The 15,039-nt window shown below is 41.5% G+C and overlaps 1 protein-coding gene across 4 annotated transcripts in view; it reads left to right on the forward strand.

The window, feature by feature from the left end:
* Positions 1-15,039, forward strand: part of VPS53 (VPS53 subunit of GARP complex) — an 89,820-nt gene that overhangs the window by 16,926 nt on the left and 57,855 nt on the right. For all 4 annotated transcript variants that reach the window (XM_073315574.2, XM_073315576.2, XM_073315575.2 and 1 more), the window contains exons 5-6: positions 13,856-13,942; positions 14,237-14,352. In XM_073315574.2, the coding sequence (XP_073171675.1) occupies positions 13,856-13,942; positions 14,237-14,352 (203 nt within the window). The remainder of the gene's footprint in view (positions 1-13,855; positions 13,943-14,236; positions 14,353-15,039) is intronic.

The following is a 15,039-nucleotide window of genomic DNA, read 5'->3' on the forward strand; positions in this document are numbered from 1 at the left end:
TATGTAGAACACTCGTCTATCATGAACCATTCAACATTCTTGTCTCCTGTTTTTCTCTACAGAAACCTTTATCCTGATTGTTAGCAGGCAAAGGCGAATATTCAGGATTTTTGTGTGGAGTGTGTGTGGGTTGGGGTGGGGGGAATGCAGATTTAGGGAATGTCTTAAGCTCTGTGTGTAAGTTTTAAAAAAAACCAAACCCACATTTCTTAAAACTCAGTCCTTGTGATTAAAGTCACACAGAGTTCTTAAGCTTTTGTAGCCAATGAATAATAAACAGAAGTCAAGCTGCCAAAATAAATCAAACTTAAGATTCATTTAGACTCATTTCTCTAGCAAGTTACGGCAGTTGGATGGTCTCTCTTCCAAGCTGCAGGAACACAGTAAGCCTTTCTAGTCTAAAACACGCTTATTGAAAAGGGTTTTAGGCAAATGGCATGCCAAGAAGAAATACTGTTGTTTATTATCCTTTTGGACATTGGCCATTAAAACTGGCATCTGCAACTACACAAGGAGATCAAGCATAACTTTTGCCATGTGCTGCGTAGCCAAGTTCAGAGGAGAAGCAAGTCGAAGCTTGACCTTTTCTTGTGCTTCGATATCATAAGTGGGTAAATGCAGTTTGTCACCATCCTGTAGCTCAGTGGTTCTCAACCGAGGGTACACTGACCCCGAGGGGTACCTCCTGAAAGACCTCTGCGTCCATCAACTCATCTAGATATTTGCCTAGTTTTACAACAGGCTACATAAAAAGCACTAGCGAAGTCACTAAAATTTCATACAGACAATGGCTTGTTTATACTGCTCCATATACTATATTATACCGTAACGTGCATATATGCACTTTATGAAACATGCATGCCTTTTATGTCATTTACTGATGCATGCAAACATGTTAATGAGGTTGATGTTGTCATGGTGTGTATGTGGCTGCGATGTAAAAATTGATAGATTTTTTTAAAACGAGGAGCTGGAAGCAGTAGAAGTGGCGACAGTGAACTTGTAATTCACAGCCTCCCAGAATGACAAGGCTCACAAGTGAAAAACAGGTTCAAGTATCACACTGAAATGTAAGTTCAATATTTATATCCCAATCAATTTATTTTTCACTATAAGGTAAAAATGAAAGAAAGCAATTTTTTTGTAATAGCATGCTGTGATGTACTTGTATTTTTATGTCTGATTTTTGTAAGCAAGTAAGTTTTAAGTGAGGTGAAACTTGGGGGTATGCAAGAGAAATCAGTGTCCTGAAAGGGTATAGTATTCTGGAAAAGTTGAGAGGCACTGCTGTAACTGTCCAGGGTGTGGCTCGGGTCGTGTTTTGTGCTGGCAACAGGCAAACTTCATTCCCAGATGGACCCAAGCCCGGAGTAAGTTACAAAACAAGATCTTGCTGGGTTGGAGCTGGTGCTGTTTGCCTCACGCCAGCTGCATGAGAAGTCCACTCCAACAGAAAAAATTTTGACAACAGGCAGGAGTTTGAAGCTTGGTTTCACCATGCAGTGCCACCCCCCCCCCCATGGGGAAACGTTTATTCCAGCCATTATGTTCACATACCTAGAGCTGAAGATCCGTCAGCATTTCCATTTATAAATCCCTATTTTCAGGGTTTGTAATGCAGCTGTACAATCATAGGCCTCAACCCAAGAGTGGATTTATTTTACAAAATCTGAAAAGGATTATTTTGGTCAGTTTTTGGACGTACACAATGTACAAACCAAACATGGCTCTGATTGATCAAATGTGATTTGGTGGGAACAACCAAAATGCTGAGTTCTCAAATGGACTTTACAGGCATATAATTGACAAGTGCCCCACCCTAAGGAGTTTACAGGCTAGGCAAATTTGATGCACAAGATTGCAGTTCAAATAGGGAGGTGCAGGCCATGTTGGAGTGGAGATCAGGTTTGTTGAATCTGGAGGAGTAATGGAGGTCACTGACTTCAAGAGATAAGGGCAGCTCTCTGGAGCATTGTGGGTGGAACAAAATGAGGCATGGAATGGCATGTGGGAGGTGGAGACAAAAGGTTTAGAGAGGAACAGGAGCAGCATGGTGGGGGTAAAGACTCAACACATATTCTAAAAAAAATGAGATCCAGAAGAGAGAATTGCAGCTTGTCTACACAGGGAATTTACCTGTATCATTATACAGGTATGGTTATTCTGGTAAAACTCCTTGTCTGAAGACTTTTATTCCGGAATAGCGTCCATGTGGGGGTGTTACAGCAGTAGAATTACAGTGGAATATTTAGACTGGTATAGTTATGCTGGCCATTTTCCCTGTGTAGACAAGCCCTCATCCACAGCATGTTACCTCAGTGGCTCATGATACGTCTACGCAGAAAAAAAAAAAAAACCCTCTGCATTTACGAGCTTGAGCCTTGGTCAAGTGATTTGGGTTTGAGCTGCAGAGCAAAAAATAGCAGTGTAGATGCTTGGGCTGGAGCCTGGGCTCTGAGACCCTCCCTCCTTGCCAGGGCTCCAGTCTGTGCTGCTGTTTATAGCCTTGCAGAGTGAACCCGAGTCAGTTGAACCAGGCTCTGAGGCTCTCTGCTGCGGGTGTGTTTTGCTATGTAGACCTATCCTTGCTCTAATAATCTGGAGGAGTTTCCAGTCATTCAGGGCTAGGCTGTAATTTTACAAACAGCCCTGAGTAAGGACCTGGGGAGTAGCCACACCTAAGGAGAAGTCGGGGAGCCAGCTGTGGTTCTGAGTCACAATTCCTCCCCTGCTCCCTGAGAAAGGAACAGGTCACTTCGCCCCTTCGTCTGGAGCAGTTTGCTCCCCATCGTGTGCCTGCCTGGCTAGTAGAGGGAGATGGAGCCGCGACTCCACTCTACCTGCTCTCAGTGGGGAGTGATGAGGGAGTAGCCGTTGCAGCCAGTCTCTGACCTGGGGTCGAGTGGGGCTTTGCTCCCTTGTGCAGCTAAGTGTGGGCTGTGACTATCTAGCCCTCATCGCAAACTTACGTGATGAAGCCATAATAGTCACTGTGCCCAAATACAGTGACGTTAAGGGCTTTGCCAGGAGTCTGAGGCACCTGTCTAATTGCTATAGCGATGGGCCACAATGTTTCAATCCCAAATCAATGCATGTCACTGTGGCTTGGCTTATGTGCGCATAAGCAATACAGTGTTGCAGGTGAGTTCACGGTCTTGGGTAGCCATGCTTTACCACCCCTTTGACTCATCCCTGGGCCCCCAAGTCAGACGTAAGGAGTCATCGATGCTATAGAAAAGGACAGCTCTGAAAGGCTTTTGGGTAAATATGGGAGTAGAGGTGTTATACCTCATTATGTCGCCCCAAACAATATGGAAGATCGTCTTCTGTTTCAGATCTCATGTGCCTGTCAGTCCTGGCCTGCCTGTTTAACACCCAGGCTAGACTTCTAACCACAACTATGGATTTTCTCTTTTTTGGGGGGGAGGGAAGGGGGTACAATTTGAAGCTTGATTCATTATTAACATAGCTTTTAAAGCTGGTTTGTTGAATAAAGTCCCCTGCAGAGCCCTCTTTTTGGCTGAAAACTGGATTCTGTTTGCAGCAAAAGGACTGACGATAGAAACCCATGTTCTGTGCAGGTGAGATTGGAACTTAGTTGGCTTTGCACATAAACTATAGAATTGTAGTAGCAATATAGCATTTTGTGTGTTCACCTGAACAGGCTAGTTTGCTTTGCACCATGTGAGATAAATAGGTACTAGCCCCAATTTCCAGCTGGGGACGCTTCAGCATCCAGAGGACAAGTGACTTTCAGAAGGTCTCATGCACAGGCTGTAGATAGCAAGTACTAGAAGCTGGGAATCCTGATTCTCAGTCCAATGCCTTACTCACAAGAGCATCCCTCCACCCATAGATTGACTGTGCAGGTTTTTTGTGGGGTACAGCCAAATATTTCTCAAAGGGGCAGGGGAGAGAGTTAATGTTTTAAAGTAGTACATGTCCCCGTATAGTCAGCAGCAACAGGGTATGTGCCCCAGATGGGGGAAGCTTAGATTTTTTTCTTTTTTAAATTTTTTAAACCGGCTGAAATTATTTGCATTTGGAATGCTTAGGCCGTGTCTAGACTAGGAAAATAGGTAGTGTTTGAGCATGTGTAGGCTGTTTAAAACCTTTCAAAACCATGTCAATTGGTAAGTGGTCACTCCTAGTGGCGAGAGGGCTACTAGGATCAGGTACTCCAGTGATAAAGCCCTAAGGGCTTGTCTACTTGGTGAAAATGACCAGCACAGCTATAGCAGAATAGCTGATTCCACTATAGTTAACGCCAGTTAATCTACTTGTGAAGACAAGCCCTGGGAGAGCGAGCCTGGGTCACCTACAGCTAGCTAACAAGCCCTGGGAGAGCGAGCCTGGGCCACTTACAGCCAGTTTTAAAGCTGATAAACTGAGTCCACGGGAGGTGCAATGTCCTGTTTAAAATCATGTCCGCTAATGCATATTAGCCAACGTGTTTTCCAGTACAACCTATTTTCCTAGACATGACCATGGACTAAGTGATGAGGGGTTTGTGTGTGGAGGCTGAGGTAGAGGCTTTCAGCAGAATAAATTGTAGGCATAAGAAATAAGTGTTCAGAGTTTCTCCAAACCATGCTCCTGTTTTCCCGAGGCTTGACTATATTTCAGAGCAACTTAATCCTAGATTGTGTTTATCTTTGATGCAACTCTGACAGCATCCTCTAACATGAAATCCTAACAGAGTATTTTTTTGCCATTTCTCAAACTGGAGGGACTTGCAGGTATGAGACCTTAATAGAATAAATTGTTAGCGTGGTCACAGTATACAAAAGTCTCTTTGAAAGTGCTGCAGCTGAGGCTTTTTTGGGTTGTTAGATGGGAATTTATTTTTAACCATGCTTGAGGTTTTCATTGATTTCAATTGTAAGTGTGGCAAGGAATGAAAGAAGATTTAACTCTCTGCAGTTGAGAACGGGGAGGTTTCCAGAAGTTCAAAGCTCTCAGTATCCCAACCACAGCCCAATTTGTAACATGAAGGATACGTTTGGACTCTAAGAAATTGGGCAGATGTGTCAAGTGTCTATAAAATACTTAGCGCTGGGCAGTTTTCCAATATGAGTAATAACATCCAGTGGAAATGTATATTAACTAGAAGCAAATAAAACCAGCAAGTTTTTATTCCACACCAATCAGCATGTGGAAGTCATCTAAGTATTTTAACCATTATTACTCAAGAGGGGACAGAACAAAGTGGATCCTAGTGGCCCTCAGGCCTAAAGTTTCCTAAGCAAGCAACCTATCCTAGCACATTTTTTCTAATCCCCAATGAAAAGTTGTTCTCTCATAGTGCACAGACCTCGTATAGTTCCTTTTGTCTGAGGGTTTCCGAACCCCTACATATTTAGCTGAGCTCCACAACAGCCCTGAAAGGGTGGGTAGGGGGTGTTCAGAGATCACTGCACCCACCCCTGAAATGTCGCCACATCACTGGTAGAAAGTGGCAGCTGTTCAATAGAGCACAGCAACTCTGCCCTCCTTTTTAGGGTGGAGGTTAAGATGACTACCATGTCAACTTGGAATTGCAAGAGGAATTCAGACAGGTAGAGCGTAATTCCCTGTGTTGGATTTCGGGTAGGATGCTATGGGTAACACCCCTACTCTTGCACATAAGTGCTAGGACATCCTTTAATTGCCATAAGTGGCAAGAAAGTTGGTTTTAAAGGAACACAACCATTCAAAGTTGAATTGATTTAAAAAAGGTCAGTAGTGTCGGGTACTGCTTGACTTCCCCTGCCAGTTATGGTTTTACAATCACATTTTCATCTCTTAAAAATCTTTTCCCGTCCTTCTTTGCTATGCAAAACACCCAAAACCAACTCATTAACAAGGGGAAACAATGTAACTGACTATACTCAAAGTGATCTTATGGTTACTTATAACAGTACTGAGGTCTGGTCTACCCTATTGACATATACCAGTTTCACACCCCGAGCAACATAGTTATACTGACCTTAACCCCCCGTGTAGACAGCGCTATGTTGGTGGGAGAGCTTCTCCGGGTGATACAGCTGCCACCTCTCAGGCAGGTGGATTAACTACGCCAATGGGAGAGCTCTCTCCCGTCAGCTTAGAGCGTCTTCAGTGAAGCACTACAGTGGTGCAGCTGCACTCATGCAGTGTTTTAAGGGTGGATTTGCTCTAAGTAAACAAATCTTTTTCAGACAGTGTCATCTTTCGTTGTGTGTGTGTTTGTGGTCAGTGTCTCACTCTCCTCCTTATGCACTAACCAAATACTGCAACATTTTGGTTTCAGTTGCTACAGGCAGTCCTTTAAATCCAAACAAACTGTTGTCATCATCATCAGAACAAAGCTTCATGAAAATGTTGTTAAGCTTTGTCAAGCAAACCAAACCTTTATTTTGTGTCAACACCAAATTTTACATCTAAACTACCAAATGGTGCCCCATGACTTAAAAAGTGTGGAACAGGTTTTCACACAGCTTTTCTGTTGGCAGGTTTCTGTGTGTGTCTGAGTGAAATGTTATGTTATCTCTCTTCTTAACTTAAAAAATTTCAGAGGTACAAAAAAAATGCCAAACATGCACAGAGCTCATCAATTAACTAGGTTTTTCTAGGTCAAAAAGAAATATGCAGCCCTCCGGCACCATTGAATCATTCAGAGCTACTGCTGTGTTGTTTGAAGGTTATGTTTTAAGGGGTAAATGAAGGGGTTTGAAATAAGCGTTAGGAAGTCAAATCAATATTTATTAGCAATTTCACTTCGTACTGGTGCTCCTGAAATTTACAACATTGTCAAGTTTTGTTGTTGTTGGGTGGAGGGATAGCTCAGTGGTTTGAGCATTGGCCTGCTAAACCCAGGGTTGTGAGTTCAATCCTTGAGGGGGCCATTTAGGGATTTGGGGCAAAAATTGGGGATTGGTCCTGCTTTGAGCAGGGGCTTGGACTAGATGACCTCCTGAGGTCCCTTCCAACCCTGATATTCTATGATTTACAGTTTTGGAAACTTGTACCTTGTTCTAAAAATTGCAGTATAAAACTTAAACTGAATACCAGCTGCTATTCCTGTCTCTTCTCTTCCCCCTACATCCCAACCACATTGTTCAGCAAAATAGCAGGAGTCCTGAGTTCTTTAATTCATAAAACAGGGCCAGAGCTCATGTTGTCCAAACTGTGGCTCTCCAGAGCCCTTAAGTAGGTAAAAGTAACAGATGCTGGCACCACATGATGGTAGCTGTTGACCTTTTTTTTTTGGCTGTTAAAGTGTCCGCGGGCAAAATCCTGGTTTAGTTTGGTCAGCATTCCAGTGACAATTTGTTAGCTTTGGAGCTTGCCATTGGCTTCAATGCTCCATCTCCAACGAAGTGCAAAATAATAATCAAGGGAAGTATTTTTTCAAACATAAACCACTTTGATCCTAAAGGTTTCCCCGGTTTAAATATTTGACGTTCTATTCTTTTATTGCTTCTTGTCCCATTTCTGAAACAAGAGGCGCTGGGGTATCCCAGAAGTATGAAAGAGAGAATTTATTGTACATGAGCAGGGAGAAACTCTTTTCAGGGAGTATGCTTTTTCTGAGAATAAAATATGCAACAAGTGTTTGGTGTTTAGTAATTGTGAGTTGACTGGTCATTATTACGGGTACTCCCATGTTCGTGATTGGGAATATTTTCATCCCAATGAGATGAAATGGAAGGGAGATATTTTTATCTCCATGAATGGGGATTTTTATTTATAAACCCCCTTTGAACTGAGATGACGTTATATCGCCCACCATCTTGTTCTTCTCTGGAATCAAACTCTTTGGGATCAAACCAAGCAAGCGATGAGACTCTGCAGTGACAGTTAAAGCATCAGCACATCATGCACTTCTTTGCAGAACACGTTACAAATACTGTCCTTCAAATGAAATAACCTTGATAGATGGTTGGAGGTCTGGGAGTGCAGATTGGAGGCTGTGTGTCAAACCCAGGCGAATACTACTGCTCTTACATTCTCTGTCCAAGTCCATGCTTTAAAAACTAGTTATCACTGAACAGGATAGCGTTTCGACAAAATACAGTGTAGGTGTTCGTCACTTTTCTGGACTGATCCTGTTGAGTTTTTCAATAACTTCCTACTGTTTCAGGGAAGCCTTGATGTATGGTTTTTAGAAAATCCCACCCAAGAGACAAGCAGTGGATAACAAATTTGGCAGGAGTAAGGCTAGCTGATCCTGACTCTGAAGGGTGGGTAACCCTCCTCTCCTTTCACCATCTCCTAATAGTGACCAGGTTTGACCAGGTCTTACCAGGAGCTTGATAACAGATTTCGATTTTAGTATAAGATGCTGGCCCTTTTCTTGTTGCCTGTTCAGACCTTTAGAAAAGAACCTCTGGTAGCCCCCGCTCCTGCTAACTCTTATGCACATGTTTAACTTTGAGCTAGAGTAATTTGGGGCTATTCACGGTAGCAAAGTTAAGCATGCATGTAACCATTTTCAGAATCAGGACCCTAATGGTTAACTTTTTAGAGAGAGGTCTGGCTATTTTTTTATTTTTTTCCACTGCTTTCTCCAGTTATTTTTGATAACTGAAGTGGACAGGACTTCAAAGAGAAACTTGTCATTCCAACACCATATATTTTGTCTAAGTACCATAGAGTAAAAATAACAAAGCAATCTTTAACTTGGGAGACTGATGGCGAGTAATACTGCTTAGACCTCGCATAGTACTCTACAGCTTTAAATCACCAGCCACACATTCATTGCTAATGTGCTTTGCAGAGGTCACCTTATGGCAAGCTGCCAACTTCTTAAAAACTCGTATCAAAGCAACCTTTATCAAAATACCTCCATGTTAGATGCAAGATGCGATTGTGTGCAAGATGGGATGTTGGCAGGGGATGAAGGCAGAATTAAGGCGGCTTGGGTGGCTGTGAATTTTCCTGCCTTCTGATATTTGTCCTCTTATTATAATGTAAATATGGAATTTTTGGCTTTCTAACCTTGTATGATTTTTGAGAAAATGCCAAAATTCTCTTAAATAATTGATACCTCAGATTATTGAAGCTTTTTTTTGGTCTGTGAATTTTAAATAATGAAAATGTAACCCATGTGCAATAAGAAAACAGGTAAGGGTTGGATTCTGATATCGTGCTCACATTGAAAGGCATCGTACTGATTTGAATAGCCACAGCTGGACTACCTGCAGAGTAAGGTGCTACTCAGTTTGAGTAAATGAGGCAAATCCTGGTTTTATATGATGCTGTAAAAGACTTTTAGAAACACTGATTAGTAATTAAGGGCAAGAAAAAATCTTTCGATATTTGTAACAAAAAATAAAGGACTTTCCCATAAAACTAGTTACAAAAGCTCTTTACAAAGCATATCTAGAGCAAATATCATGTACCTTGCAATAAGTTGTGTGCAACCTTGAATGTCTAGAACCTGTTGTACTAAGCATGAGCGTCTGTCAGTTAATGCACTGGGGTTGTCATTTAACTTCATTGTGAAATGTCATTGGTGTTTGCCCATCCCCCGTGATAGCCACTGATGAGGCTCTGAATGGAGCTCAGTTTAGCATCTCCTACCAAATAATTATATGTCCCTGAAGGTTAAATTTGTTTTGGGTGGTCCAAGGTCTAAATAAGTGTCATGACAGTACTCTGAATGGAGTAATCGAGCTGTGGTGCTTCCGTGGGAGCTAATTTAATCTCTTGGCCAGATCTGGCCTCTGTATCTCTTTATTTAGAGCTCTGTTTTCAACATCCCTCTTGGCTTGAAATACCAGTTAGTGGTAGCAGTCAGTGCTGTGCTGAAATAAAAGGAAATGTAACAACTGGCCTCTGTGAGGGACTTTGGGTTGACTTTTTACAGGCCTATCCAAGTCTCAGAATATGCAAGAGCATCACTTTGGTAATGGTCTGTTTAATAGCTGAAGTTGGGATCTGGTACCTATACAGAGACTGTGGTTAAATAAGTTGGAGAGAGAATTCTTTAGTTTTGTTTTTAAACCACATGCTTTGGAATGGATATGGAATAAAAGGCAAGATTTTATTATAAAAAGAAACTAGGGCTAAGAGCCAAACTCTTTTTCTCCTTCTCACACACGTGAATAATTAAGCAAAAAAAAAAGGAAGATGTCAATTGCAGATGAGCAATGTAACTATCTATGTAAGATGTACATTCACTTCACTAACTGAACGTGTTGGATGACTGGCTAAGGGACGTTAAATAGATAAAAGTTAATGCTCACATGATTCTGATACTTCCGATGAGACCTTTTTTCCCCTCTGGAAAGTGAATTAAAAAATGTTCTCCAACTTAGTCACATTTATTATAAAAAGTAAACCATTCCAGCAGGAGGGGGAAAAAAAATCCTTCTGCCAAGTTGGTCTTCCTTTTGATCTTGGAAACACAAGATTTTGATAAATGTATTTGTTTTTTCAAGGAGTATGTAGCTACAATAATATCCTTGCTCATGGGATTCGATATAAAGAGGGGGATGATTAGAAGCTTACTTAACAGCAGAAGACAAAGGGAGCTGGGGATGGAGATGTTATCAAGATGGAAAGGGCTTATTTGTTGAATTACTTGGCAGGTTAGTTTTAGGACATCCGATCAGGTGGCTTTCTCCCCCTCACATACACAATTCACACCAGTTGTGATGGGGTTTAAACTTACTTCCTTTGTGTGGTTTGGTCTTATTTATGTAAGGAACTGAAAATACCACACAAAATCCAGCCCTCTGTCTATCAAGAGTCATTCCCACTTTCCTTATGGTGAGATATTGAACTACCTGCAACAGTGAATCGACAAAAGATACTTAACGTTTTCAGCATGATCATAAGGAGGTTTTCAAGCAAACACTTCCACCTCTGTGCATAATTTTATATATTCAACTAATTTTTTGTGTGTCATCTTTGAACTGAGATTGCTAGGTTGCATATCCTATCAGTACAAGATATCAAAACCAAGGAAAAGAAGAAGGTAAGTCATTCAACAACCCGTGTACAAGCCATCTTTTTGTTCCCCTTCTCAGCTTCAGCTGCCTCCTCTCCACAACCTACAGCCCACTTACCACTAACCTTCTCCTGAACAACCATATACAGATGAAACTCTAACCATAAATATAATTCAACAGCAGGTGCACACATAAATTTCAATTCTATAACTTGAACATAAAAAATGTAATACCAACTCATGAATGATCAAGACATAGAAAATGCAGTTTTCTTCGGAAGAGCTATTGTGCCAGATTTGGAAACCAAATTCAGTTATTAAAATGTGAAACAGAAGAATATTAGTCATGCTTAAAGTACAGATCTCAACACAGACTGGCCATGGTATTACCCCTGTAATACAGCAGCAGTAAGGCTAAGGACTTTTACAGATAAGTATGTAGATAAGGTCGTGCCCTAGAGTCCACAGCTGGAGGGCTGAGATTGAAAGCAAAGTGACCGAGATGTGGGGTTTTACATTCCTTCATTCCATAACTTTTAAGTTTTCCATTTAGGTTTATTATCTTTTTTGCTAGCACTTCTTTGGAGGAAGAGCTGATGCTTTCCGGCCTTTGGCAGAAGTGTGATTTATGGAGGAAGGGAATTTAAGTGAGGGAGGGTGTGAAAATAGGAATGATTTGAATGAAATTGTTGTAAATGAGCCCTTCAGGTCTGCAGATGATGATGGAATCGCAGATAGCACATAATTACAATCACCATCAGATGCGAAAGGAACTGGATAACTTAGGCCAACAAATGTGAATGCACTTCATGACAGAACAACGCACAATGCTTTGAAAGTAAAGAATTGGTTATGCAGCACAGTGATCAGGAAAAGATTTGGGAGAGATGCCATTGAAACCAGCTGCTCAGTGTACAGTAGCAGCCAAGAAACCTGGGGCAAGTTTCCTCACTGGTGTGAATCAATGTGTATGCTGGCTGAGGATCTTGTCCTCAGGTGGCTTGTTTTGCATAAGACACAAGTACAGATGTATTTAAAACCTTAATTAAAAGTTCTTAGAGCTCACTAGGGCCTGATCCTGCTCTACTGAAGTCAAATAGTCTTTCTGCTGGTTTCAGTGGTATGTGAATTGGTCCCTTACTGCATATATGCAGTAGTTGCTTTACAGAGTTACCATACCATGGTGGATTCAATTTGTCTAGTCAAATTCCCAAATGTGATTAAATCATAATGTGGCTGGAAGCGAATTTTTACAGCTGATTTATAAATGTCTGCAAACAGGTTTGTAGTTGAAGTGCTCTCGCACCCTTAACTGTAGCAATGATATGGATGAGAATGCTGTCATCTTTCTCTTTCTCTCTTCGAGAGATGCTAATGTATGAGCTTGACTGTGAATCTTATTCTTACCCTGCAAAGAAGCTGTTGCTCTGTCTGCCTCTGCTCACATTTCCCACTGTGGAAATCTCTGAGAAGCATGGAAGGAAGGAAGGAAGGAAGGAAAGGAGAAATTTCTCTCCTTTCACTATTAACGTGTTAAATATTTTGCCACACATTTTTTCCTTGAAACAATGGACAAAGTATGATGACTTTCCCTATGTAATATTACAGTGCAGATCCTGGGAAAGCTCTCTAAGACACGAGGCCCTGTGTGAGTTTAGATTAGGAGGTGCTTGTAACCCAGGTTCAGCAGCTAAGTGGCTTTGTAAAAATAAAACATGGTTTGTTCTTTTTTTAATTTAAAACTTATGGGCAGTCTTGGGTTTTTATGCTGACTACTTCTTTCCTTTGCTGTCAGAAGTCAAGCTTTGTTGTTGTTAAAAAAACCAGGAACCACTCTACAGATAGCCATGCATCCTCATATCTGTCAGTATCACACCGTGTTACTTACAAAAACAGAACGGGAACCTGGAAATGAGAGAGCCTCAATGTGCTTGATGTGTTCTTAATAGTTTCCCTATGTTGCTGTATGCCTCGCTCTGGGCTACACAAATCTCACTGTCCTTGAGGGCTGCACTCCTTTTGTTGTTTCTCTGTTATAGTGCCGTGTAGCATGATTTTGGTGCATTGGCTGAGGGGGGGGGTCATTTTATTTATTATTTGTATGACAGTATTAGCTAGAGCCCGGAACCAACATCTCCCCCGATTGTGCTAGGTGCTGTTGGTACACCTGGGAAGAGACAGTATTGCTCTGAAGAGCCAACATTCTAATTAAACAAGAGTTATAAGGGATAGAAGAATTTTATATTTAAATATTATCCCCATTTTATAGATGGGGAACTGAGCCACAGAGACACTGAAGTAGAAGTCTGTGGCAAAGCCAGGAATTAAACATAGATTTCCTGAGGCCTAGGCTAGTGTGTTAACCACAAAGCCTCCTTCCCCCTTCATTTAGGAGACTTATTCATTTAGCAAACATGGCAAGTTCAGTTCCTCTGTCCCCCTAGGTAACTCACTTGATACTTTTTCCATTGATGGCACCTTTTTCATATCACTTTTTTTGGTAGAGTAGATATTTTCTTCTCCTGATCCACTGTAAATATGTGGATCAGTGGAGGTTTTAAGTGTCTTTCCAGTTTCACTAGATGGGTGGAAAATATTCTGGTTTTCTTAAATATCGTGACTTTCCAGTTTGTAATCCGTAGAGACAAACTCTTAGAGCTCTTAATTCAGGCTCTTAGAGTCTGTTATAAAATTCATATTGAGCCATCGACCACAAAGAATAAAATCCTATCCAATTTATTTTGAAAAGGTCTTGGGAAAAATTCCTTGTCTCAGGTCTTTCTATTAAACCTTGGGACAATACAATTGTATATTGGCCTCTGATATACAGATTGAATGTTATGTGTTGTAAAAATGCTACAAAATTTGCACTAGGGAGCAACTGCATAGTTCCTTTGATGATGGAAACTGAGTATGAATCTTTTCCTTCTCTCTCAGGCTCTTGAGGAGGCCCAGAAAGCCATTCAGCAACTCTTTGGTAAGATTAAAGATATCAAAGACAAGGCGGAAAAATCAGAGCAAATGGTGAGTGGCAGTTTCTTCCTGTCCTTTAAGGGGAGTGGGAGATCTTCTTTTGTTCTCAGCATTTGTGGTTTGTCCACCCTAATGGTCGCATATTGGTAGCACATGCTATGGAGAGTTCATTCTGGCTCTAGTTCTACGTGCTGTATGTAGGTTCTGAACCCTTGTCCCTATGTTAATGTGGCTGTAGAAGCTAGCAGGGTTCTAATTCCAGAGGACAGGGCCTGTTACATCCTCTCCTTACAATTTGCTGTGGTGGCTTGGATGTTTAATCAGTCTCTTCTTTTTAATCCCTAGGTTAAAGAAATCACACGAGATATCAAGCAACTAGATCATGCCAAACGGCATCTGACCACCTCCATCACTACCCTCAATCACCTACACATGCTGGCAGGGGGTGTGGATTCACTTGAGTAAGCCACAGGAACTTTCACTGGCGCTTTTATAAATATGGGGCTCTACAGCTGTATTGTGGAGTACTGGGCAGCATTCTGAATAGTTCTGCATTAGCCGATTCTTATTCTTCCAGGGACTGTGCGCTCACAGAATTAGCAATCGCTATTATAAACACTGTTGGCAGGTCCTTTCTGCATGTATCTGGCAGGTCCTGCAATCCCTGTCTCATATGAATGGGAACTATTGTTGCACCCTTGGACTCTTGAGTTGTGTCACTGAAATCAGCATTAGAGGACCATAGTTGCTATGTTGGTGAATAATGTTGCTCCATTCAGTTGGATTTCCTAATTCTGAGTGTGGGCTTTACAAATTAGAGCATCCCTCAAGTGGTATTTGAGATTAGTGAAATGTATCTATTTCTTTAGTTGTTTGCATTTCTAAGGTGCCCACCACTACTGTGTGCAGGTGCTGTTACATAAATTATGAAGTATGTTTAATGGCCCTTCAAGAGAAGGGAACCCAGTTCTTCTCTTCTGCCTGCATTTTGAAACTATGTTTTATCAGTAGTAGTCTCTAGTTGGTTTGCTTGAGGAGCATGCTGCTGGGGCAATCCACAGGTTTCACTTGTTGATCAGATGAGTTTTGCAAGCAACTGGAAAGTTGCAAGACAAGGGCTAGGCCTGGTTTGCATGGTAGTAAATTAC

The sequence above is a fragment of the Lepidochelys kempii genome, chromosome 17 (genome assembly GCF_965140285.1).
Source record: "Lepidochelys kempii isolate rLepKem1 chromosome 17, rLepKem1.hap1, whole genome shotgun sequence".
NCBI lineage: Eukaryota > Metazoa > Chordata > Testudines > Cheloniidae > Lepidochelys > Lepidochelys kempii.